General features: G+C 44.5%; 1 protein-coding gene across 3 annotated transcripts in view; it reads left to right on the top strand.

Moving 5' to 3' along the window:
* The window catches only part of LOC144499169 (circularly permutated Ras protein 1-like), a 75,241-nt gene that overhangs the window by 47,287 nt on the left and 2,386 nt on the right, over nucleotides 1-25,568 (top strand). For 2 of the 3 annotated variants that reach the window (XM_078221262.1, XM_078221261.1), the window contains 8 exons: nucleotides 812-963; nucleotides 2,642-2,723; nucleotides 7,533-7,657; nucleotides 9,267-9,351; nucleotides 9,678-9,784; nucleotides 14,421-14,533; nucleotides 21,249-21,360; nucleotides 22,876-23,016. In XM_078221262.1, coding sequence (XP_078077388.1) covers nucleotides 812-963; nucleotides 2,642-2,723; nucleotides 7,533-7,657; nucleotides 9,267-9,351; nucleotides 9,678-9,784; nucleotides 14,421-14,533; nucleotides 21,249-21,360; nucleotides 22,876-23,016 — 917 coding nt within the window. The remainder of the gene's footprint in view (nucleotides 1-811; nucleotides 964-2,641; nucleotides 2,724-7,532; nucleotides 7,658-9,266; nucleotides 9,352-9,677; nucleotides 9,785-14,420; nucleotides 14,534-21,248; nucleotides 21,361-22,875; nucleotides 23,017-25,568) is intronic. The other variant, XM_078221263.1, reaches the window with a different exon arrangement.

The following is a 25,568-nucleotide window of genomic DNA, read 5'->3' as shown; positions in this document are numbered from 1 at the left end:
GGATTTGAACCCGGGTCTCCAGAGAATTACCCTGGGTCTCTGGATTACCAGTGACAATACCACTACACCAACCACCCATGTTGCACCACTGCCTCCCCTTAGTAATTCAACACCTGGGATGAGGATTTGTATGCAATGGGTGAAATTGGCATAAATTGCATCCAAAATCCTGCCCATTTTGAAAAATGTTCTTTTTCCTTTCATTCTCTGCACATCCCCATCACCATGTGCAAAATCTTCCATGGATTAGCGCAATCAGGCAGCAATCCTTCCCTTAAAAAATTACTTAAAAACACTCCTTGATATATACTGTATTTAAAAGTGGCAAGCCGGTGCAATTTGATTAGCTGAAAATGTGTTTAATCACAAAGAAATGTTAATCATAGTATCAATTCACCATCTGTGCATAATGAGATATTATTGAAAATAATGTTTGCAGAAAAAAGAACCATTTGCTCCTTACATTCAGAAAGTCAGTCTCTCAGTAAATAAACAAAGTACGCTACCCTATTTGAAATGTTTTCACTCAGTGTCTTTGTGCCCAAAAGATGCAGGTTAATTTCTGAAGTCTCCTCAAAACTCTGCTAATGAGGGCAGTTAGTGGAAACTCCTAATGGTGATTATTTCATTCTGGAGGTGTGGGCAACGTTGCTAGTGCAATGCATTTTAAACTAACTGAAAAGGTCGGGCAACTCCAGTTATGCTGAATTTAATTGCACTTAAAATTCTGCCATCTATTGCGCTTAGCAAACCAAAACAATTGAGCAAAAACTCCAGGTCTTACTGGGTCCATATCCTTTCTTCTCTCTAGGTAACAATCTATGGGGATGGTCTGTGTGAGCCTGTTAGACTGAGTGATTATCAGCTATTGGACTCTGACTACCTAACAACAAGAGGGAGAGATTATCCTCTTCCACGATGCATTGCAGAAAGCCTTCACGCACTAAATTACCGAGTACATGGGTAAGTATTGCATTCACTGTTCACAAATTGAATGTTAAGCAATTATTGAATGGGTACAAAGCATACTCGTTTTGTTGGAATTGGTTTGTCCAATATAAAGAGAGCACATCATCCTGCTAGGCAGAGTTACACCGAGATATTCTCCCATAGCCAGGACTGAAAATTAAGGAATAGTCAAGGTGACTCCAAAGGGTCACCCCACGGTAGCACAGTGGTTAGCACTGCTGCCTCACAGCGCCAGAAACCTGGGTTCGATTCCTGGCTTGGGTGACTGTCTGTGTGGAGTTTGCACATTCTCCCCGTGTCTGCGTGGGTTTCCTTCGGGTGCTCCGGTTTCCTCCCACATTCTGAAAGACGTGCTGGTTAGGTGCATTGACACAAACAGGTGCCAGACTGTGGCGACTCGGGTAATTTCACAGTAATTTCATTGCAGTGTTAATATAAGCCTTACTTGTGGCCAAAAAATAAACTTGACTTTACTTTACCTTTACATTGTCAGGATGCAGTTCATTAGAAACTCATTTTGTTCAAGAAAATGCAAGATCAAGCAGTTTACCCCATCACTCACCTTTCTCAGGATTCAATCTCGCTCTTCCTCATCCCTTTTCCTGTTGTAAGCCCATCTCCCTCTGCTCCCTGTTTAAAAATCAGACAGGGCCAGCGTTTACTAAGAGTAGGAAAATACAGAAGGAACTTGTTCATATAAAGGCTGACCAGTATCTAGAATAATTTGACCAGCAGAATTGTACAGGCGCTGATGTTACAAACATTCATACATAGTCAGCTACTGAGCAAACAGAGTTTGAATACTAGAGCTGGAACTTTGGTGGGCCAAACAGCCCATTCTTGTCTTTGACTTTCCTTTTGTGCTGTTGCGGTGGACTTCTTCCAACTGTCCACAGGAGACCCAGGGACAGGTTACAATAGTTTATTCATGATTCAAGCATGGAGGGAGCTACCCCAGACAAGCCTTTGTAGTAGTATCTTCCTCTAATACAGCTCTAACACAGCTCTCCAATACAGCAGTCATAGGAACAGCAGTTTAATATGTCACTCTCCACCAAGTCACAGATACAGACTTCTTATTACAGTTAGTCAGTACACAGAACATTGTTTAAAATCCCAATCTTGTCTACATATCTTCTAGCTAGAAACTGTCGCTTCTTCAAATAGCCTTGTTGGCGAGTTCTGCTGATCTCAGGTCCTTGAGGTAGAACGTTTTACCAGCATGTGATTTTACTCGAATGCAGAGATGTTAGATCTATTCCCCCTTTTGCTAAATTGTTTAATTCACCCTTACAGCTCTTATGGCCTGACTGATCTAACTCATTTTGTCCTGCATTTTGTTGTTTGATCCCAACTTTTCTGTTGAAGTGACTGGCTCCTGCTAAGACCCAGCTCTAAATGGGCAAGCTACCAACATAGTAAGCATATGTGTAAGTCAGTTTAATTGCATGGGACATTCACAGTCAATGTCAACCCAGGCTTCAGCTAATGTACGCACACTACCCAGCAACAGTCTCTCGGGTGAACAGGAACACAGCAGCTCTTTTCTTCTCCCTTCCTAGACAAGTATAGGTCTAGCACCTTCACCAATCTGAGTTCAGATAACACAACACAGGCCAGAACAGAGCTGTGCTTTATGTTGTTGATCTCTTGTCTTTATTCATCCCTATAGAATGCGAGAACAAGGTGCAACGGCCCTGGGACCAGCTGCACTCATCTCAGTATCAATAGCGTCAAAGAAACCTGGGTCAAAGGTGAGTACGTAGCATTTAGAATTCAAATAATTGCAGATCAGAACCAAAACTATGAGGAAAGAGCTGGGAAGTATGATTAATTATTTCAAAGAGTTAACTGGAGCCAAATGAGTTCTTTCTGTACTGTCAGAATTCTATGGGTGGAATTCTCCCATCCCACCTGCCTCGGGAATCGCACTGGACAGAGGCGGACCACGCAAAGATCCATTGACCTTCGGTGGGGAATTTCCAGCTTGGGGCAAGGGCGGACGGAAAATCACACCCAATGACTCTAATTTACATAATAAATGAAATATGTTTTTTTAAACCTGTGGGCTGTAACTTTCCAGCTGTTCATGCCAGTAGGATCTTCCAGTCCCACCGACAGTGCACCCTCGCCGCGGGTTTCCCAGCAATGAAGGGTGCGTTCAACGGGAAACCCCATTGACAATGACGGGACCAGAAGATCCCGCGGCCAGTCATAGTGGGCTGTCTCTCCTGCCGCAAAACACGTGGCAGATTGCATGGAAAATCTCTCCCGTTACCTCACAAAAAGGCTAGATTTTTCCAATTTGTTTAATGCTGGTTTCCATCCAACACTGGAAAACACACAGGCACCTTCATGGACTCCACTTTGACTGATGTTAACAAGACTGGTAGCATTAATCTGATTTAAAAATATAAGCAGTCTTCAGCCAAAAGGAAAATGTTTTTAAATTGGAATGAACAGGGGAAGAACATTGTGTTACACAGCAATGCAATGTGGACTCACGCCTGTAATTCTTCTGCACACTGAGTTCTCGATATCACTTTGCAATCAAGGGCAGTTAAAGGTCATTTTTCAGTGCAGTTGTTCCTCTTAACAACTGGTTCAAATGTGGCAATAGCACTTGACTGTATGAATAAGCCACATAGAAATAGCAGGCGTCCAAAGGAACCCAAATTTGGGTCAATTTGAAAAAAATGTTCATTCACATCTTCTCTTGAAACCACTGGAGTTCCAAGGGTGCTGGTTATTCTCTGATATTTTGCCCATGTGACCATATTTTGTTGTTTGATGGTTGTGAATGTTGGCAGGTTCATAATTTCATAAAATATGGGAGCAGAATTAGGCCATTCGGCCCATTGAGTCCGTTCAGCCATTCAACCATGGTTAATATGCTCCTCATCCCCATTTTCCTGCCTTCTCCCCATAACCCTTCAACCCATTACCAATTAAAAATCTGTTTAATTCCTCCTTAAATTTATTCACTGTCCCAGCATCCACTGCACTTTGGGGTAATGAATTCCACTGATTCACAACCCTTTGGGAGAAGCAGTTTCTCCTCAACTCTGTTTAAAATTTGCTGCCCCTTATCCTAAGACTATGACCTCTTGTCCTAGAATGCCCCACAAGAGGAAGCAGCCGCTCCACGTCTACTTTATCCATAACTTTTATCATCTTGTATACCTCAATTTGATCTCCCCTCATTCTTCTAAATTCCAGGGAGTATAGGCCTAAACTGTTCAATCTCTCTTCATACGACAAACCCCTCATCCCTGGAATCAATCTAGTGAACCTCCTCTGAACTGCCTCCAATGCCACTACATCTTTTCTCAAATAAGGGGATCAAAAGTATGCACAATGTTCTAAGTGCAGCCTCACCAATGCTTCGTATTGTTGCAACAATACTTCCTTACCTTTATATTCTATTTAGCTATAAATGTCAGCATTCCATTCGCTTTCTTTACTATCTGCTGTACCTGCATGCTAGTTTTCTGTGACTCATGAATGACGACACCCAGATCCCTCTACGCCGGAGCACCCCGAAGTCTCTCCCCATTTAGTTATTTAGCAGCATAAGACACCAACACAACCTTACCCTCGCCTGACGTTACATACAACTTACTTTCCAACTTTGTTACCAATATGGAGTAAGATGAGATAATAAAGAACAAAGAACAGTACAGCACAGGAAACAGGCCCTTCGGCCCTCCAAGCCTGTGCCGCTCCTTGGTCCAACTAGACCATTCATTTGTATCCCTCCATTCCCAGGCTGCTCATGTGACTATCCAGATAAGTCTTAAATGATGCCAGCGTGTCTGCCTCCACCACCCTACTTGGCAGTGCATTCCAGGCCCCCACCACTCTGTGTAAAAAACATCCCTCTGATATCTGAGTTATACCTCGCCCCTCTCAACTTGAGCCCGTGACCCCTTGTGATCGTCATCTCTGACCTGGGAAAAAGCTTCCCACTGTTCACCCTATCTATACCCTTCATAATTTTGTACACCTCTATTAGGTCTCCCCTCATTCTCCGTCTTTCCAGGGAGAACAAGCCCAGTTTACCCAATCTCTCCTCATAGCTAAGACCCTCCATACCAGGCAACATCCTGATAAACCTTCTCTGCACTTTCTCTAAAGCCTCCACGTCCTTCTGGTAGTGTGGCGACCAGAACTGGACGCAGTACTCCAAATGTGGCCTAACCAGCGTTCTATACAGCTGCAACATCAGACTCCAGCTTTTATACTCTATACCCCGTCCTATAAAGGCAAGCATACCATATGCCTTCTTCACCACCTTCTCCACCTGTGCTGCCACCTTCAAGGATTTGTGGACTTGCACACCTAGGTCCCTCTGTGTTTCTATACTCTTGATGGCTCTGCCATTTATTGTATAACTCCCCCCTACATTAGTTCTTCCAAAATACATCACTTCACATTTATCTGGATTAAATTCCATCTGCCATTTCTCCGCCCAATTTTCCAGCCTATCTATATCCTGCTGTATTGTCCGACAATGTTCATCGCTATGCGCAAGTCCAGCCACCTTTGTGTCATCCACAAACTTGCTGATAACACCAGTTACACCTTCTTCCAAATCATTTATGTATATCACAAATAGCAGAGGTCCCAGTACAGAGCCCTGCGGAACACCACTGGTCACAGACCTCCAGCCGGAAAAAGACCCTTCGACTGCTACCCTCTGTCTCCCATGGCCAAGCCAGTTTTCTACCCATCTAGCTACCTCTCCTTGTATCCCATGAGCCTTAACCTTCTTAACCAACCTGCCATGAGGGACTTTGTCAAATGTCTTACTGAAATCCATATAGACGACATCCACGGCCCTTCCTTCATCAACCATTTTTGTCACTTCCTCAAAAAACTCCACCAAATTTGTAAGGCACGACTTCCCTCTTACAAAACCATGCTGTCTGTCACTAATGAGATTGTTCCGTTCTAAATGCGCATACATCCTGTCTCTAAGAATCCTCTCCAACAACTTCCCTACCACGGACGTCAGGCTCACTGGCCTATAATTACCCGGGTTATCCCTGCTACCCTTCTTAAATAATGGTACCACATTCGCTATCCTCCAATCCTCAGGGACCTCACCTGTGTCCAACGAAGAGACAAAGATTTCCGTCAGAGGCCCAGCAATTACATCTCTTGTCTCCCTGAGCAGTCTAGGATAGATGCCATCAGGCCCTGGGGAATTGTCAGTTTTAATGTTACGTAAAAAACCTAACACTTACTCCCTTGTAATGGAGATTCTCTCTAACGGGTCAACACTCCCTCTGAGACCCTCGGGTCAACAAGTCCCTCTCCTTTGTGAATACCGATGCAAAGTATTCATTTAGGATCTCCCCTATTCCCTTGGGTTCTAAGCATAATTCCCCTCCTTTGTCCCTGAGAGGTCCGACTTTTTCCCTGACAACTCTTTTGTTCCTAACATATGAATAAAATGCCTTAGGGTTCTCCTTAATCCTGTCTGCCAAGAACATTTCGTGACCTCTTTTTGCCCTTCTAACTCCCTGTTTGAGTTCTTTCCTACTCTCTATGTATTCCTCCAGAGCTCCATCTGTTTTCAGTTGCCTGGACCTAACGTACGCCTCTCTTTTCTTTTTGATCAGATCCTCAATTTCCCTGGTTATCCAAGCCTCTCGAATCCTACCTTTCCTATCCTTCCTTTTTACAGGCACATGCCTGTCCTGCAGCCTTATCAACTGTTCCTTAAAAGACTCCCACATGCCAGACGTGGACTTACCCCCGAACAGCCTCTCCCAATCAACGGCCACCAATTCCTGCCTAATCCGGCTATAGTTAGCCTTCCCCCAATTTAGCACCCTACCCTTAGGACAACACTCATCCTTGTCCATTACTATCCTAAAGTTAACAGAGTTGTGGTCACTATTTGCCACATGTTCCCCTACCGAAACTTTGACGACCTGACCGGGCTCATTTCCCAGAACTAGTTCCAGTATAGCCCCCTTTCTAGTTGGGCTATCTACATACTGTTCCAAAGAACCTTCCAGTACGCATTTTACAAATTCCTCCCCGTCCAGACCCCCAGCCCTAAGCGCTTTCTAGTCTATACCAGGGAAATTGAAGTCTCCCACTACAACAACCCTATTTTTTCTGCACATATCCAGAATCTCCTGACATATCCGTTCCTCCACTTCCCGTGGGCTGTTGGGTGGCCTGTAGTATACCCCCAGCATAGTGATTGCACCTTTCCTGTTTCTGATAATATAAGACAAATTGCAATATCTAAAATCAGCTAACGCAGTACAGATCTGGAATCCAATCATTGGGTCCCCAATTTGCCTTCATAGCCTGAGTACAAAGCTCACCCTTCCTTTATGCAGCAAGTCATGGGGAATTAAGGCTTCTCATTCACATCACATACTGGCATGCTTTTCAGCTTGCCATCAAGTGCTATTGCTGAAAATTATGGGGACTGGGGGCAATCATCTGTGCTACATCTCCAGTAGAGGGCTGGGTTCTCAACAAACATATTGCACCTGTAAAGTCAGGTCTATAACCACAGTGAATTCTGCTTAATTTAGGTAATCATCTGCACAGACGGGAGGGCAAACACAGGCCTCGGATACCTGGAGAGTGTGGAGGAAGAGGTGTACAAGTGTTCCAGACAGTTTTACTCTAACGTAGGAGAGCAAGCGACCTTAAGCGGGTAAGCAGTCTTCTTTTACATTCCAGTGTTTAGAATCATAGAATCATAGAAACCCTACAGTGCAGAAGGAGGCCATTCAGCCCATCAAGTCTGCACCGACCACCATCCCACCCAGGCCCTACCCCCATATCCCTACATATTTACCCACTAATCCCTCTAACCTACACATCTCAGGACACTAAGGGGCAATTTTAGCATGGCCAATCAACCTAACCCACACATCTTTGGACTGTGGGAGGAAACCGGAGCACCCGGAGGAAACCCATGCAGACACGAGGGGAATGTGCAAACTCCACACAGACAGTGACCCAAGCCGGGAATCGAACCCAGGTCCCTGGAGCTGTGAAGCAGCAGTGCTAACCACTGTGCTACCATGCCGCCCCGATTTGTTCAATCACTCAATTTGTTCAACGATTTGTTTAATCGTTATTGTTAATTCTTTTTACTTTAACTTTGGGAAATGTAGAATTTATATAGGGTTTTATCATACCCAAGCGCAATCTGAAAACAGTCCATATGCAATGAATAACCTTTATGAAGTAACTGTTATTTAGTAGCTAAATGCTTCAGCTTTCTGTCCTTTTGATCTCTCACAAGTAGAGATGAGAAGAATGGCATTCAGTTCAGGGTTGTTTAAAAAGCATGTAAATATGAATCACCTTGTCCCTGTGTTACTCTAAGCTGCCAGTTTGGATCAGACTAGCTTGCTAAAGTCTGTCTCAGCCTGAATATTCCCACACCTGGGAACGTTCTTCTTCCTAACTCCCAGATGGTCTATCATCTGATCCTTCACCACCTTTAGCTTCCTTTTGGGCAGGTACGGTGGCACAGTGGTTAGCACTGCTGCCCCACAGCGCCAGGGACCCAGGTTCGATTCCCAGCTTGGGTCACTGTCTGTGTGGAGTCTGTAAATTCTCCCCATGTCTGCGTGGGTTTCCTCCCACAATCTGAAAGACGTGTTGGTTAGGTGCATTTGGCCGTGCTAAATTCTCCCTCAGTGTACCCGAACAGGCACTGGAGTGTGGTGACTAGGGGATTTTCACTCATTGTAGTGTTAATGTAAGCCTACTTGTGACACTAATAAATAAACTTTTAAAAAACTTCATCTATAACTAACTTGTCTTCACACATTTCTAGTTTTCGCCAATTTTCTCAGAATCTTCCTCTTTTGTTCGTTCTATGCTCCAAGTATCTCCCCTACCCATTCTTCCTTCTCCCTACACCCTTACTATGTTGAAATAAAAACTGAAATTGTAGTGTCCTGCTGCATTGGCATCAAACCTGTGGAATTCCCGATCTACATTAGACTATTCTTTCCCAGAATATTTTATAATATTTTATAATCTTAGTGTCACCTAGCCACTATTTCTTGGTTCCATTTGTCTTCTCTCCTGCTTTTCCAAAGCGCATTATGGATCTAATAAAATTCTGTTTCCATGCATATATTTTCATATTTATTGAATAGGCACCAATGGAAATCCCATTAAAAACCTTTATAACACTAAAGGTAGACTTCAGCAAAATTCCGAGTTGTAAAGTTATAGTAAGGGAGTAATAAAACACAGAAATGTTCTGTTCTGCAGTGTCACAATTTCTGTCCTTGCTCTAGGGTGATCGTATCTATTCTGACAATAGAGGGCACAGATTGTCGACTGGCAGAGCTCGGCAAACTGGCAGATCAGACAGGAGGAAGGGTAAGAACATGGGAGCAAGGGGAAGTGATACTATTGCCAGTTACTTCATTTAGAAATGCAGTACGTGGACTGAAAGATATTTCAGTAACTCCTGTAGAAATGTCCCCATTGGTTCAGTGAGGGAACGCACAATGTGAGATGTACTGAACCATAAAGTAGAAAATCTCAGGTTTAACACCTGACTTATGTTGTGTAGTAACTTTGAAGTCAACTTGTGGCTTCAAGTTATTATTAACAATGTTTATATATGTACAAGCGACGGTCTACAGAACTGCAATACACTTCTCACATGCCACATTGTCATCTGGTATCATTTCCCATTCCAGGTCAACATTGTTGATCCAATTAATTTACCGAAAGAGATTCAGGCCACTTTGGAGGATGATGTAATTGCGACTGATGCCACTGTCACCTTTGTGGTCCCTGAACAGATGTGAGTGTAACTTTCTGAGGAACAAGTATATGTAGCTATCAAATAATTGACCAAGAATAGACACATCCCTTGTAATTCACTAAAAGTCATCTGTTGTGTCCTATGTATATATAATGCCTTTAATTCAGCAAAATATCCATTGGCACTTCACAGAAGAGTGTGTGGAAAATAGGCATCAAGCAGGAAAAGGGAGGAAAAGGGCAGCATGCTGGCACAGTGGATTCGATTCCATCCATGACTATCTGTGTGGTGTTTGCATGTTCCCCCCGTGTACGTATGGATTTCATCCGGGTACTCTGGTTTCCTCCCGCAGTCCAAAGATGTGCAGGTTAGGTAGATTGGCCATGATCAATGTGTGGAGTTACAGGGTTAGGGAGGATTGGGCCTAGGTTGGGTGTTCTTTCGTTGGGTCAGTGCAGATTCAATGGGCCAAATGGCCTCTTCTGCATAGGAGGGATTCTATAATTCTATTCTATGATTAAGAGATATGAAGTTGCAGATGAAAAGAGAGGTTTTGAGAAAATCTTTGACAATGGTAAGAGATATGTCAAAACAGGCAGATGATGGAGGTTGAGCAATGAGTTTCAGAGTCAAGGTGCATAATGGCTGAAGGTTCAACCATTGGATGCAGTGAGCCACAAATGAAGTCAGATTTCCATTAAATAGGGTGGTAACCTTTCACCTTTAACATCATACTAGCAATCACCAATATACCAGCTGAGGTCCTAACCCTTACCTTGTCAGCAATAGAGACATTCTCCCCTGGCAATCTGTGCAAACAAGGCGTTGTGAATGACTACCTTTTTCACTGAGGTAATTATTGCATTTGCTTGACACTTAAAATAAGTAATGTTGGGATGATAAAAGCAAAATACTGCTAGAAATACTTAGCAGGCCAGGCAGCATCTGTGGAGAGAAAAAGAGAATTAAGAGTTATTAATTTATTTATTGATGTTGGGTTGTGTTTTCCAAATTCTGTTTGTTAACTGTACTTTCATAAATATCTTGAAAAACCATGAAAACATTTCTGAAAATTCTTTAAATGATTCATTTGTTTATATGTTAATGTGCTTGTTTTTGTGAAAGCTGAGGAGATATAGGAGATAGCAGTGCAGGATAAGGGTCAAATATTCCTCATTGATAAAGCACACTGTTGGACCTCAAGTGATGCTGAACTGGACAGGTGTAGCTTCTATGGTGCAACATTGACCCTGGTGATACTGAACCACATAAACCCTATTAACACGGTGTGTTCCTAGGCCCAAATAGTCCCAAGTCATTTAAGTCCAAATACTAGGAATGTGTTTCTAAGTTCTAAGACATTAAATTTAATTAATATTATCAACAATTAACTGTTCTAATGGTTCCCTAGTCATAGAATCCATAGAATCCTACAGTACAGAAGGAGGCCATTCGTCTCATCGAGTCCGCACCAACCACAATCCCACCCAGGCCCTCTCCCCATATTCCATGCATTTACCCCAGCTAGTCCCCCTGACACTAAGGGGCAATTTAGCATGGCCAATGCATCTAACCCGCACACCTTTGGGAGGAAACCAGAGCACCTGGAGAAAACCCACACAGACACGGGGAGAATGTGCAAACTCCACACAGACAGTGACCCAAGCCGGGAATCAAACCCGGGCCCCTGGCACTATGAGACGGCAGTGCTAACCACTGTGCCACCATGCCATCCGTAGCAGCATTCCATCTTCCATGCTGATCCAAAACACTATTGCATATCTTAACTTGCTTCAAGTCCAGTTCATTTTTCATCCCTGTTCTTGCTAACCTACATTGGCTTCTGATTCCTGAACATCTTGCTTTTTAAAATGCTCAGCCTCATGTTTAAATCCCTGCATAGCCTCACCCTGCCCTATCTCTGTAATCTCCTCCAGCCCTCCATGAACTCTGCATTGCTCCAATGTTCTAGTGCACTCACAGTTTCCTTTGCCTTAACAGTTGATCCAGTACCACACAACAGAATTGTGAGTAAAGTTATAGCTCATGGAATAAAGGGAAAGCAGAAACATGGATATAAAATTGCCTGGGTGGCCAGAGCAGAGTGTAGCGGTTAATGGATGTATTTCGAGTTGGAAGAATGCTTGTAGCGGAGTTCCCTCGGTGTCAGTGTTGGGACTCTTACTTTTCCTGATGTATACTAATGACTTAGATCTTGGTGTACAGGGCTCAATTTCAAAATTTGTGAATTATATGAAACTTGGAAGCATTGTGAACAGTGAGGAGAATACTGTAGAACTTCAAAAGAACATAGACAAGTTAGTAGAATGGGCAGACACATGGCAGATGAAATTCAATGTGGAGAAGTGTGAAGTGTGGGAATAACATGGAGAATCAATGTAAAATAAGGGGTACAACTCTGATAGGAGTGCAGGAGCATAGGAACATGGGTGGAAATGTGAATAAGTCATTAAAGGTGGCAAGGCAGGTTGATAGAGCAGTTAATAAAGTATACAGTATCTATAAAATCCCTACAGTGCAAAAGGAAGCCATTCGCCCCATTGAGTCTGTACCAACCCACCAAAAGAGCACTCTACCTGCCCCATCCTATCCCTGTAACCTCATGCATTGATCAGGGCTAATCCACCTAATCTTCACACCTTTCAACTGTGGCAGGAAACTGGAGTACCCAGAGGAAAGCCACACAGACACGTGGAATATCCAAGGCTTTATTAATAGGGCATAGGCTATAAAAGCAAGGGAGTTATGTTGAATTTGTATAAGGCACTAGTTTGGCATTAGTTGGAATATTGCCTTCAAAGAACAAAGAACAAAGAACAAAGAACAATACAGCACAGGAACAGGCCCTTCGGCCCTCCAAGCCCGCGGCGCTCCCCGGTCCAGGATTGAATCCTGAATCCAGGATCCCCGCCCAATTTTCCAGCCTATCTACATACCAATATCCTATCCACCGAGCTGTCCCTCACAGCTACGATGCTTTGTTCATTACAACCTATTAACTCACCCCCACCTCCCCATTCCAGACCATGTGATCTCCAGGGAGAGGCGAAAACCCAGAGTGAAAAACCCCAGGGCCAATATGGGGAAAAAAATCTGGGAAATTCCTCTCCGACCCCCTGAGGCGATCGAAACGAGTCCAGGAGATCACAGTGGCCCTGATCGGGAAATGCTTCCCAACCCTAGTCATTTCCACTTCCACGAACACCATCTGAATTCCCTGCCCCCAAGACAGGTTCCCAACTATCCGCAGTCTCGCTCTGTACTGGCACCAGCAAGATGATCATAGAATGAAGCCTTGAAACGAGAAACAAGGAACAATTAGCCCGCGCCGCTCCCTGGTCCAGACTAGACCACTCTTTTGTATCCCTCCATTCCCACTCCGTTCATATAGCTGTCTAGATAAGTCTTAAACGTTCCCAGTGTGTCCGCCTCCACCACCTTGCCCGGCAACACATTCCAGGCCCCCACGACCCTCTGTGTGAAATATGTCCTTCTGATATCTGTGTTAAACCTCCCCCCCTTCACCTTGAACTTATGACCCCTCGTGAACGTCACCACCGCCCCGGGGAAAAGCTTCCCACCGTTCACCCTATCTATGCCTTTCATAATTTTATACACCTCTATTAAGTCTCCCCTCATCCTCCGTCTTTCCAAGGAGAACAACCCCAGTTTCCCCAATCTCTCCTTATAACCAAGCCCCTCCATACCAGGCAACATCCTGTTCTGAGCTCTGCGCTTCAGGAAAGATATGAAGGTATTAAAGAAAGTACAGAAAAGATTCATGAGAATGGTTCCAGAAATGAGAAACTTCAGTCATGAAGATAGACTGGAGAAGTTGGGATTGTTTTCCTCAAAGAGAAGACTGAGAGGAGATTATCTTGATAGAGGTATTCAAAATCACTGGGGTTTGGACAGAATGGATCGAGAGAAACTGTTCCCACTTGTGAAAGTGAAAGGATCAAGAACAGGGGACAGATTTAAAGTAATTCCCAAAAGAAGCAAATGTGAAGCTTTTGCAATAGTGGGCGGAATTTTCTGGCCGTGCTCGCTCCAAGACCGGAAAATCCTGCCCGAAGTTAATGGATCTTTGCATGGTCTGTGTCCTGCCTGCCCCGATTCCCGTGGTGGACAGGACAGGAAAATTCCACCCAGTGAGTGGCTAAGATCTGGAATGCACTGCCTGGGAATGCGGTGGCTCAGTCAAAGCATTTAAAAGGAAATTGGACTGTTACCTGAAAAGGAAGAATGTGCAGGGTTATAGGAGAAGGTGGGAAATGCCGTTATGTGAATTACTTATGCAGAGAGCCAGTGTAGACACGATGGGCCTAATGGCCTCTTTCTGTTCTGTGACAGTTCTGTGGTTCTACGAACATTGGCATCGATATCTTAAGCTGTCCAGGCCCAAGATCCAGAGTTTCCATTCTAAACCTCTCCACTTGTCCATCTTATTTTCCTTCTTAAAGACATTCCTATTTCTTTGACCAAGTTTTGGTCACCTGTCTTCATGCACCTCAGTGTAATCTTTCCTTTGTCCTGTTTTGTTCCTGGGGGATGTTTTGTTATGTTAAACATGCCAAATAAATGCAGGTTGTTCTTTCTATTCACTCTACAAGCAAGCGGAGAAAACTCTTTTCTTTTGCCTCCTTATCCTTAGGTACTTTGAATATGAGGAACAAGCAGGAAATAAGTATGTGAAACGGGTCGGTAATGTGACCAAAGATACGGAGCTGACATTTGAATTTGGAATAAAGGAATCTCACATTCAGAGTAAGTGGCAGAAAGAATTGCCAACTGCACTGCACCTCAGTTTTACTAATGTGATTAATGTTCCAAAATGGAGTTGCAGAAAATGGTACCACGTGCTCTAAGAAGATGGCTACGTAGATAAAAGAAGCAGAAGTCGGCAATTTGTCCTTTCGAGCCTGCTGCACCATTCATTTTGATCATGGCTGATCATCAAATTCAATATCCTGATCCCGCCTTCCCCCATCCCTTGATCCCTTTAGCCCCAAGAGCTATTTCTAATTCCTTCTTGAAATTGGACAATGCTTTGGCCTCAACTACTTTCTGTGGTAGTGAATTCCACACATTTGCCATTCTCTGAATGAAGAAATTCCTCCTCACCTCAGTCCTAAAGGTTTGCCCCTTATCCTCAAACTATGACCCCTAGTTCATAGAAATCATAGAAACCCTACAGTACAGAAAGAGGCCATTCGGCCCATCGAGTCTGCACCGACCACAATCCCACCCAGGCCCTACCCCCATATCCCTACATATTTTACCCACTAATCCCTCTAATCTACGCATCCCAGGACACTAAGGGGCAATTTTAGCAAGGCCAATCAACCTAACCCGCACATCTTTGGACTGTGGGAGGAAACCGGAGCACCTGGAGGAAACCCACGCAGACACGAGGAGAATGTGCAAACTCCACACAGACAGTGACCCAAGCCGGGAATCGAACCCAGATTCCTGGAGCTGTGAAGCAGCAGTGCTAACCACTGTGCTACCGTGCCGCCAAGTTCTGGATTCCCCCACCATCGGGAACATTCTTTCTGAATCTACTCTGTCTAACCCTGTTAGAATTTTATAAGTTTCTATGAGATCCCCTCTCACTTTTCTAAACTCTAATGAATATAATTCTAATCGACTTAATCTCTCCTCAATGACAGACCTGCCATCCCAGGAATCAGCCTGATAAACCTTTGCTGTACTCCCTCTGTAGCAAGGACATCTTTCCTCAGACAAGGACACCAAAACTGTACACAATACTCCAGGTGTGGCCTCACCAAAACCCTGTACAATTGCAGTAAAACATCCCTATTCCTGTATTCAAATCCTCTTGCTATGAAGGCCAACATACCAATTGCCTTGGACACTGTTTGAAATCTTCCATCTGTTTGACCTTCACAAAGGCCAACATTGTGAGTCAGAAGAAATCAACAGAAAGAGATTTAAATGTTGAAAATCTGATATGAAAACAAAAAATGTTAGGAACACAGGGCAGTTTTTGTTTGGGGTATGTGCACTCTTCATCAGAGTGGGTTGGAATAATGGGGGGGAAATGTAGTGGGGGGTTAAGAAAGAAAAATGAACAACTCGCATCTTTAAAAAAAAACACTTTTCATGACCTCTGGATGCCTTTTGCAACTAAGGAAGTACTTTTGAAGTGTGGTCACAGACCCACAAACTATGTAAAAGGAAACAATTAAAGAGGTCACGCAAGCGTTTGGGAAGAAAAGTGTATGTGCAAATAATGGTGTGAAAAGACCCGGGGATGGTGCCATGTGTGTTTAAACCTGAGAAATAAATAAACAATGGAGAAAGAGGACAGAAAAGCAGCTCAAGCAGTAACATTGCAAATGAAACATAGTGATTGACCAATTCTGAGAATGAAGGAAATAGTGTTGAAATAGTGATGCAATGAGCTAGCCCCTTGTCTTTCATGTGGGTACACGGGCACAGATCTAATCTAGTCAAATAGGAAGGAAGAGTAGAGTCATTATTACATAGAAGGAGGCTAATCAGCCCATCAAATCTATGCTGGCTCCTCTGTCAATCAGTCCCATTTCCCTGCTCTATCTTTTCTCAAGCGACCAACCATTTTCCATTTGAAATCATTATCATGTCCACTCACTCAGGCAGTGAGTTCCGGGACTTGATTACTACTGTATTTTTTTTTAAGTATACCTGATGGTTACAAGGGCCCTATGTGAAATGAGGTTAGCTACTCTCAATATTGGTATTAGTGGGCATCATCTCATTGTACTAAAGTGCCTGTGAATTGCACCAATGGCTACTTCATTCATTGAGGCCACAGACTGGTTGGTGTGGAAAATGAGAATGTCACACTGATGAAGACTAATTTGCTGAGGTGGGATCAAGCAGCAGGTAGGGAGAGCTTTACTCTGTATCTGACTGAGCCATACTGTGGAGATGCCGGCGTTGGGCTGGGGTAGACACAGTAAGAAGTTTAACAACACCAGGTTAAAGTCCAACAGGTTTATTTAGTAGCAAAAGCCACAAGCTTTTGGAGCCTTAAGCCCCTTCTTCTGGTGGCTTTTGCTACCAAATAAACCTGTTGAACTTTAACCTGGTGTTGTTAAACTTCTTACTAGCCATACCTGACCATGGAGTGCTAGATGTCCAACATGGCTGCCTGAGTTAGAAACCTTGAGCACAACATTCACAAAAAGCAATGAACATTCTGCAGATATTATTTTATTGCAGCTGTGGTTCAGTGGTGTCTTCTCTAAAGACAAATTTAGGCAAACTCATTCGCGCTCCCGTCCATCACTCAATCTGTTCCTGAACCAAAGTGAGCAGGAAATTCCAGATTCAACCCTTGATCATAGAATCATAGAATCCCCACAGTACAGAGGGAGGCCATTCAGCCCACTGAGTCTGTACCAACCACATCCACCCAGGACCTATTCCCCTAACCCTACCCATTTACCCTGCTAATCCCCCTGACATGAAGGGGCAATTTAGCATGGCCAATCAACCTAACCCACACATCTTTGGAGTGCGGGAGGAAACCGGAGCACCCGGAGGTAACGCATGCAGACACGGGGAGAAAATGCAAACTCCACACAGACAGAGACCCGAGGCCAGAATTGAACCCGGGTCCCTGGCACTGTGAGGCAGCAGTGCTAACCACTGTGCCAGCGTGCCACCTGTGATATGTTGGCTGATCTCTGTTAGAGCAGCAATTGCAGCGATACATTTCACCTCTGTGACTCTAAATTAGGGAGAGGAAAATAAATTCTTGTTTCTGCTGGAACTGTGTAGAAAAATGAGAATAAAACCATATAGATAAGCAGCATCCCAGAGATCCTGGGATCAGCAAAGGATGAGATTGAGGAAAGGATGCTGCAGTAGAGTTGGAAATACCACCAAGAAAATAGATGACCCTGCAATGAAATCTGGGACTGTGAAGATAAATGTGGAAGATTAAGGTCATTTGGCCTATCATAGCTTCTCCATCTTAACCATCCAGTCATCCAACAAGCTCTAGAATGGCTCCAAAACGTTTGGCTGCTCTGCCCAATTCCGAAATTCAAGTGTTGATTCCTCTTTTTGTCAAGAAGTCCTTCATGACATCCATCCTAAATTTATCCTTCACCATTTGCCCTTCTCTCTCCTTTCCTTCTCTAAAAGGGGAGACGCGCAGCACAGTGATGTCCATAAAGACAAGTTCAACATGGAGCTGGAGGGAACAAACCCTTCAGTCCCAGAGAGAAACATTCAGTGCAGCAGGAGCACCGCAATGCTATGTTGCATTCACCTCAAAGTCCTGAGGGAACGGGGCTCCACCTTGTACAAGCCACTCTTGGCAAGAGTTGGGAAAAAGATACAAAAGTCTGAGGTCACGTACAAACCGACGGAAGAACAGCTTCTTCCCTGCTGCTGTCAGACTTTTGAATGGACCTACCTTGCATTAAGTTGATCTTTCTCTACACCCTAGCTATGACTGTAACACTACATTCTGCACTCTCTCATTTCCTTCTCTATGAACGATATGCTTTGTCTGTAGAGTGCGCAAAAAACAATACTTTTCACTGTATGCTAATACATGTGACAATAACAAATCAAATCAAAATCAAATCTAATCCCATACACTCTTGTCCTTCTGACTTATTTTACCTCAGTGTTTAGGATGTGTCTTGCCTACATCCTTTAACATATCAGAACTCTGGCTCCTCTCTCAGTTGCCTTGGGGATTTAGTTATTTCTTTTGTAACTTGATGGCTAAAACTTGACTAAGCACTCAGTCTAACCAGAGTGCCACATTGCTTTATTTAATTTGTACTTCAATTGTACTGGACAGATAATTCTGCAAGAAAATAACAGCAAAATACTGTGGATGCTGGAAATCTGAAATAAAAATGGAGAATGCTGGATAAACTCAGTAGGTCTGGCAGTGACTGTGGAGGGGGAAACTATATGCTCTCCAAATGTTAGCACTGTTTCTCTCTCCACAAGATGCTGCCAGACCTGCTGAGTTTCTGTCTTTATTATTGATAATTCTGCAATATCGATTGATGCTCCAACATTCTACCTACTTATCACACTGACACTTATCACATGGAACAGACGATAGTTGAAGGGGTAGTTAGAGAGGGCAATGGGGGCTTGCTGGCTGGTTGGAAAGCCAGTGAGAGCACTACATTGCCTTCTTTGGGGAAGGTCTGTTGTGTTAAGTGCCGAGCACAGGCTATGTTGATTGGCCAGTTGCAGACCTTTCCCAGGATCAAGGTTTCCAGGGATGGAGGCCCAGCCTCCGTTTTGGCCATTCAGAGACTGGCTACTGGGTCTTGCAGGCAGCTCCACCTGGGGAGTGGCAGTAGCTGCCAGCAATGCACCTAGGGAGAGGCTCAGGATTACTGGGGGTCATAGAAGGGATGGGGGAACCAGAGGGTTTTGTTGGTTGCAAGGTTGAGGAAGAGGGGGGTGAGGGAGTTGGCTTTCAGCATCCGTTTCCCCACCTCCCTTCCCAACCACAGCTTTCTCAATCTGGCACTGAATACCTTTGAACCAATGGCCCTTCCTTGGATCCCAGATTGGGCTTTCCGGTCTTCCCACATGGTGACTATCCCGCCTGCCGCTGGCTAAATACTTGATTGGGGAAGAGCAGGAAGGCAGCAGGTCCCACACATCACCCTCCTGCCTGATTCAATGCCCCTGCCATCAGACTGATCAGGAGGGAGGGCATTACATTTTGTCCTTAATATATTCAACTATTTCAGGTTTCAATGTCCACCACCTTGTGGTTAGCCAATGCATTACATACATAAGTGGAAATGTTCCATTACTCCATTGAAGGGAAGTTCAGCTCTTGGAATGTTTCTGTCTGGAAAGATTGGACATAATGTCGCCACTTTACTATCATCAGTCAGTTCCAGCAGTGGGAAATGCAATACAAGCTTCGGCCTGAAATTTTGCCATGGACTTTGTTCAATTTTTCAGATATATTTTATCCTTGTCCCCACATAAAGACTCAAATCTCTATTGGCCTACATTTCCAGGGATGTCACCAGCCCTCTGGCATCTTACATATCTGGCCATCTATCAAATGTGATTGTTACAAGCTATTTAACTGCAGAAAATATCACAGTTGTGAGAATCCTGGGCTTACCTGGTGCAAACACTCTCACTTTTTCCAATCAAGTCACTGTACAACAATTCATATTATAAATTGGCATTCATAATGAGGCCATTTGTTCCATGTATAGCTGCAGATGGGAGAAAAAGCTTTGTTTAATTGACATCTCTGTTATTTTGTCATAACCTGCTGTTTCTTCGAAGAGCTTTTTTCACTGGATGTGCTTATTTACACAAGATTAAGAAATCGGAAGTGGATAAAAGCTACTAACAATGATCGCATGAATATCTGTGGTTGATTGACATGTTAATAAGGTTGCAAACGGATCACTGATTTTCGCAATAGATTTTCAGAGCATGTTTGCTTATTTTATCACTTTCAGAATTATTTCAATGACTTGGCAGACTTGGGTATAGGGAAAGTGGGTACGGAGGATGCATGGGGGGCATGGAAGGGACATGGGGGGGTGTCAGGGAGCATGGAAGGCAGCAGGCCCAACCTCAGCCTATCCCTGCTTCCCTGGAACTAAAATATGGCTGCCAGGGGCCACTTTAAAGGTCTGCCAAAGCCAAAGGTTTTGTGGCTTAATTTTCCCACCTCCTGCATGGAAATCCATCCATTGAGGGGAAATTTAATGAATGCCACCGCGTCCTGACATGCACCGTGGCCAACTCAATCTCCAGGATCCCAAAGGATTTAGACCCCTAATTTGCAGTCGTATCCCCAAACTGGGACCCCCAGCTTCATAGATAACAGTTAATTGCTGCATTCCCCGCAGCTGCCCTTGAGATCTGCTGGCCAATTTGAGGCTAGGATTGGTGGCTGCTGCCAGTAGCTCTCTTGGGCCTTCATCATGGGTTCACTGGAGAAAGGTAAGTGACACAAGGATGTAGGTCGTGGGAGGGGGATTTCTTTGGTGAGGGAGGGGAGGGCATGGTTGGGGCTGCTCTCAGCAGGTCCCGTTTCCCAACGTCACCCCCATTCCCAATGCTGTGTCCCTTGATCAGCCTGGAGTGCTTGTGAATGAGGGAGCACACCCCTAACTAGGTCACAAGAAAACCCAACAGGGCTTGCTTATCGATTTCCCTGCATGGTGAGTTCCCCACCCTCTGCTGGTTGAATACCAATAGTAGTGGGAGGGGGGGCTTTAAGTGGGCATTAATTGCCCACTTAAGGGCATCAATTGGCACCTGGGCGAGAAGATGCTGGACTTCATCAAGGGGTGGAGGCAGGGAGGCAACAATGTCTCCGGCCAATGAAATGTCCCCTCCGCCCGGTCCCGGGGAGGGTGGGGGAGCTTGAATGAATTTTGTTTCATAATGTTTAATGTTATTCAGCTCTGTGACTCAGACTGCATGAATCTTTTAATTCCCTTAGCAATCCAGGAGATTGAGAAGTTGCCCTTTCAGCTCCAAGTCAGCTTTACCACTCTGGATGACAGACAGGCCTGTCGAGTCATCAGTCAGGAGAAACACATCACAAACAACAGGTACCCCAGGCACTGCTTCATAAAGCTGACATCCATCTTCCCACTCTGAGCTCCCTACTCCACAGTTGATGTTAATCGGTTGATACAGCAAGTGTATTCTAATATATTTCCAAATTCTAATGGGACAACTCGCATCAATTTGCCAAATGATTTTACCCCTGTCAGCTGCAGTTACCAGGGAAGGTGAACACATCTGACGTCAGGAGGGGAATATGTCTGTTTATGGGAAGCGAGTGAGTCTGTTTATGGGGAGGGAGTGGGTCTGTTTATGGGGTGGGAGTGGGTCTGTTTATGGGGAAGGAGTGGGTCTGTTTATGGGGTGGGAGTGGGTCTGTTTATGGGGAGGGAGTGGGTCTGTTTATGGGGTGGGAGTGGGTCTGTTTATGGGGAGGGAGTGAGTCTGTTTATGGGGAGGGAGTGGGTCTGTTTATGGGGAGGGAGTGGGTCTGTTTATGGGGAGGGAGTGAGTCTGTTTATGGGAAGGGAGTGGGTCTGTTTATGGGGAGTAGGTGTGTTTATGGGGAGGGTGTGGGTCTGTTTATGGGGGAGTGGGTCTGTTTATGGGAAGGGAGTGGGTCTGTTTATGGGGAGGGTGTGGGTCTGTTTATGGGGAAGGAGTGGGTCTGTTTATGGGAAGGGAGCGGGTCTGTTTATGGGGAGTGGGTCTGTTTATGGGGAAGGAGTTTATAGGAATATTGGGAGCTCAACATTAGAATGATTTGTTCTTTATTCTTAATAATTGATTTGAAACACTGCAGGCAGTAATATTTCCACCAATTACCTTAATATCCTTCAAAACATTTATTTTAAGGGCAGCACCTGCAGTTCTAAATCTGAAGCTGACGTGCAAAGAGCTTTGCAAGAGATGAGAGATCCTTATCTGAAACCGTTGGTTGTAGCTTGCATTAATAGCTTCAAAATGTTTCTGCATATCGGTCTCATAGATCTTGCTAAGTTCAACTGTACTGGGCACTTTACAAGCCCAGCTCATTGCACAAGTTAGGAGATAATGATGAGATCCTTGTATCTTGGCGTGACCTCTGCTTCCTACCTTTGTCCTTCCTCAATTATACCCTATTTCTGTACAAACCTTTAACGTCTTACTTCTTTTGCAGTCTCCATCGTAAATGGAACCGGTTTCCTTCTTTCCTGCAGTAATTTCCCTTCTTCTGTGCCACCGCTGTTGTGATAAAAGCCTGTCTTTTGAAGTCCAGTGTGTTTTAACCTAGCAACCCTGCACATTTTGTCATTAATGCCAACTAGCTTAGCTATTTAATAATCTAGCTGTATCTATTCTTTGAAAACGAGGCCTGCGATTCATCCTTCTTCAATGTTAACAATGTCGTGGAAAGGAATAGATTTATGAGCATACAGATTCAACCAATCATTTCCATATTAACTTTTCTCTTACTGTCAGGTGTTAACGGATCTAAGTTCTGACAGTGAATTTGAGTCACCGGTTCTTTGCATGGTGAGAGGCCATGTTTTTTGAGTTGTTTTTCTCTTGTTTTTCAGCTCCTTAGTTGAGGACAGTGTGAACATAACTGTGCTGGGAATACACGCTGCACAACTCAGTGGCCGGTTGACCATGGAGGGTCGAGTGAAGGAAGCGTGCAGGGAAATGGAAGCTCAAAAAGAGCTCATTCAAAAGATTGTGTAATAGAACTTTCTTCCATACTCATTTAATGATCGTGTATAGAACAAATGCTCTTTCCAGTAGGGAGAGAGTTATTTATATTTATTAGTGTCGCAAGTAGACTTACATTAACACTGCAATGAAGTTACTGTGAAAATCCCCTAGTCACCGTACTTCGATACACTGAGGGAGAATTTAGCTTGGCCAATGCACCTAACCAGCACGTTTTTCGGAATGTGGGAGGAAACCGGAGCACCCGGAGGAAACCCACACAGACATGGGGAGAACGTGCAGACTCTGCACAGACAGTGACCCAAGCCAGGAATCAAGCCCAAGTGCCTGGCGCTGTGAGGCAGCAGTGCTAACCGCTGTGCCACCGTGCCGTCCTTACAGTGCAGTGTGCGTTGAGAAGGGAAGGTAGTTAAAATTAGCCTAAGTAATGTCACATACATAACAAAGGCAGACGTGGCATTTTCTTAAATGAGAAACCTGGGTCATGTGGCCAGGCTCAGAGTTGAAAAGCAAACCAGGTCAGGAAACAGTGCTGGAATTTAGAAGCCTAATTGTGGGTGAAAGAAGTACTGAGAGAGGCGAGGAGCTCCATAATTTTGGGGGAAAGAATGGGCTAGAGCAGGAAATGGTGCAGTGTGTTTTGATTTCAATGCAGACATTTCAGAGGGAGGATGATCACTAACATGTGCAGTGTGGGCCTGAGTCTCTGAACCTCCCAATATTTGATGGTCAACTTTCTGCTCCTTTACTCATGGGATCTCCTACAATTGGCATCAGCTTCTGTCTGTTCTGAAAAGGATGGGTCGGAATCAGGTTGGTTCCCACCTCTAACAGCACTAGGGACCCGGGTTTAATTCTGGTCTCGAGTGACTGTGTGGAGTTTGCACATTCATCATTGAAATCATAGAACTCCAACAGTGCAGGAGACAATTTGGCCCATCAAGTCTGCACTGACCACAATCCAACCCAGACCCTATCCCCATAACCCCACGCATTTACCCTAACTAGTATCCTTAACAATAAGGGGCAATTTAGCATGGCCAATCCACCTAACTCACACATCTTTGTGGGAGGGAACTGGAGCATCCAGAGGAAACCCACGGAGACTTGGGGAGAACATGCAAATTCTATACAGACAGTCATCCAAGACCAGAATTGAACCTGGGTCCCTGGCACAGTGGCAGCAATGCTAACCACTGTGCCACATTCTCCCCATGTCTGTGTGGGTTTCCTTCAGGTGCTCCAGTTTCCTCCCACAGTCCAAAGATGTGCAGGTAAGGTGGATTGTCTATGCCAAATTGCCCTTTAGTGTCCCAAGCTGTGTAAGTTAAATGGATTAGCCATGGGAATTGTGTGGGGTTATGAGGATAGGGTGGGGGAAAAAAGGGCCTAGGTAAGACACTCTGTCAGAGAGTAGGTGCAGATTTGATGGGCCGAATGGCCTCTTCTGCACTGTAGGGATTCTCTGATTCTATAAACACTGCCTATTGTCACTTATATGAGTTACTGGAGAGTTGTTGATGTTAATGGACTACATTCCAGCCATGGAATGTAGTCCATTTTCAGGAGAGGAGGGTGGGATGGGGTGTCCCGAAATGCAGCTTAATTTTATCCTTAGCCGACATCAATTGAACTGGGTACAGGTAGGACCCAAATAGTGGTGCATCAACAGGGGACATACAGCACCCTAGTCCAAACTCAACTGGAACACAGCTTCAGAGGGTGTGCATAAAACCCAGAAATGCGTGTTAGTGGGAAAACACTACACATTCACAATAACGTTCATCCGTCCACAATTTTAGCCCAGGATTAATCAATTTAAAGTGAATGTTTTTTGCATGGTGGGATGTACACAATGTGAGCTGAATAATGCTGGAACCATTCCATTCCCAGGGTCTCTGTATCGAGCTCGGAAAACCACTCCAAGATTCCATGAGGATAAGAAAGAACTGCTAATCAAATGAATCAGGAAGGAAAGCAGAAACAAATAGAAAGTTTTTTATTTTTGGATGACTTGTAGGCATGTTTTTCACTCAACAAGGTGAAAGATGTTCATGCTGAGCGAACATTCTCAGGCCAAGTATAGCACGGTTAAATGCAAAACATAAACATTTCTCCGCTCTAACCCAGTAATGTCCCAATCTTATTTGGCTGGGACCGCTTCACACTACTCACAGGCATTTTATTATATGACCTTTACACCCAAGAGTGGGAGAACTTACCTTAGAGAGTGGCAATAGCCCAATATTCATAGGATACCTACAGTGCAGAAGGAGCCCATTTGATCCATCGAATCTGCACCAATCACAATCCCACCCCCATAACCCCATGTATTTACCCAAGCTAGTCCCCCTGACACTAAGGGGCAATTTAGCACCCAGAGGAAAGCCACACAGACATGAGGAGAACATGCAAGCTCTACACAGACAATGACCCGAGCTGGGAATCGAACCCGGGTCCCTGGCGCTGTGAGGCAGCAGTGCTAACCACTGTGCCACCGTGCCATTCATTCAGTAGGAGTACTACAAGGTAAGTAAGGAAGTGGTGAGGAGGGGATCGT

This window comes from Mustelus asterias, chromosome 9 (genome assembly GCF_964213995.1).
Source record: "Mustelus asterias chromosome 9, sMusAst1.hap1.1, whole genome shotgun sequence".
NCBI lineage: Eukaryota > Metazoa > Chordata > Chondrichthyes > Carcharhiniformes > Triakidae > Mustelus > Mustelus asterias.
Note: the sequence above shows the minus strand (reverse complement) of the source record. Positions and strands in the feature narration are given on the sequence as shown.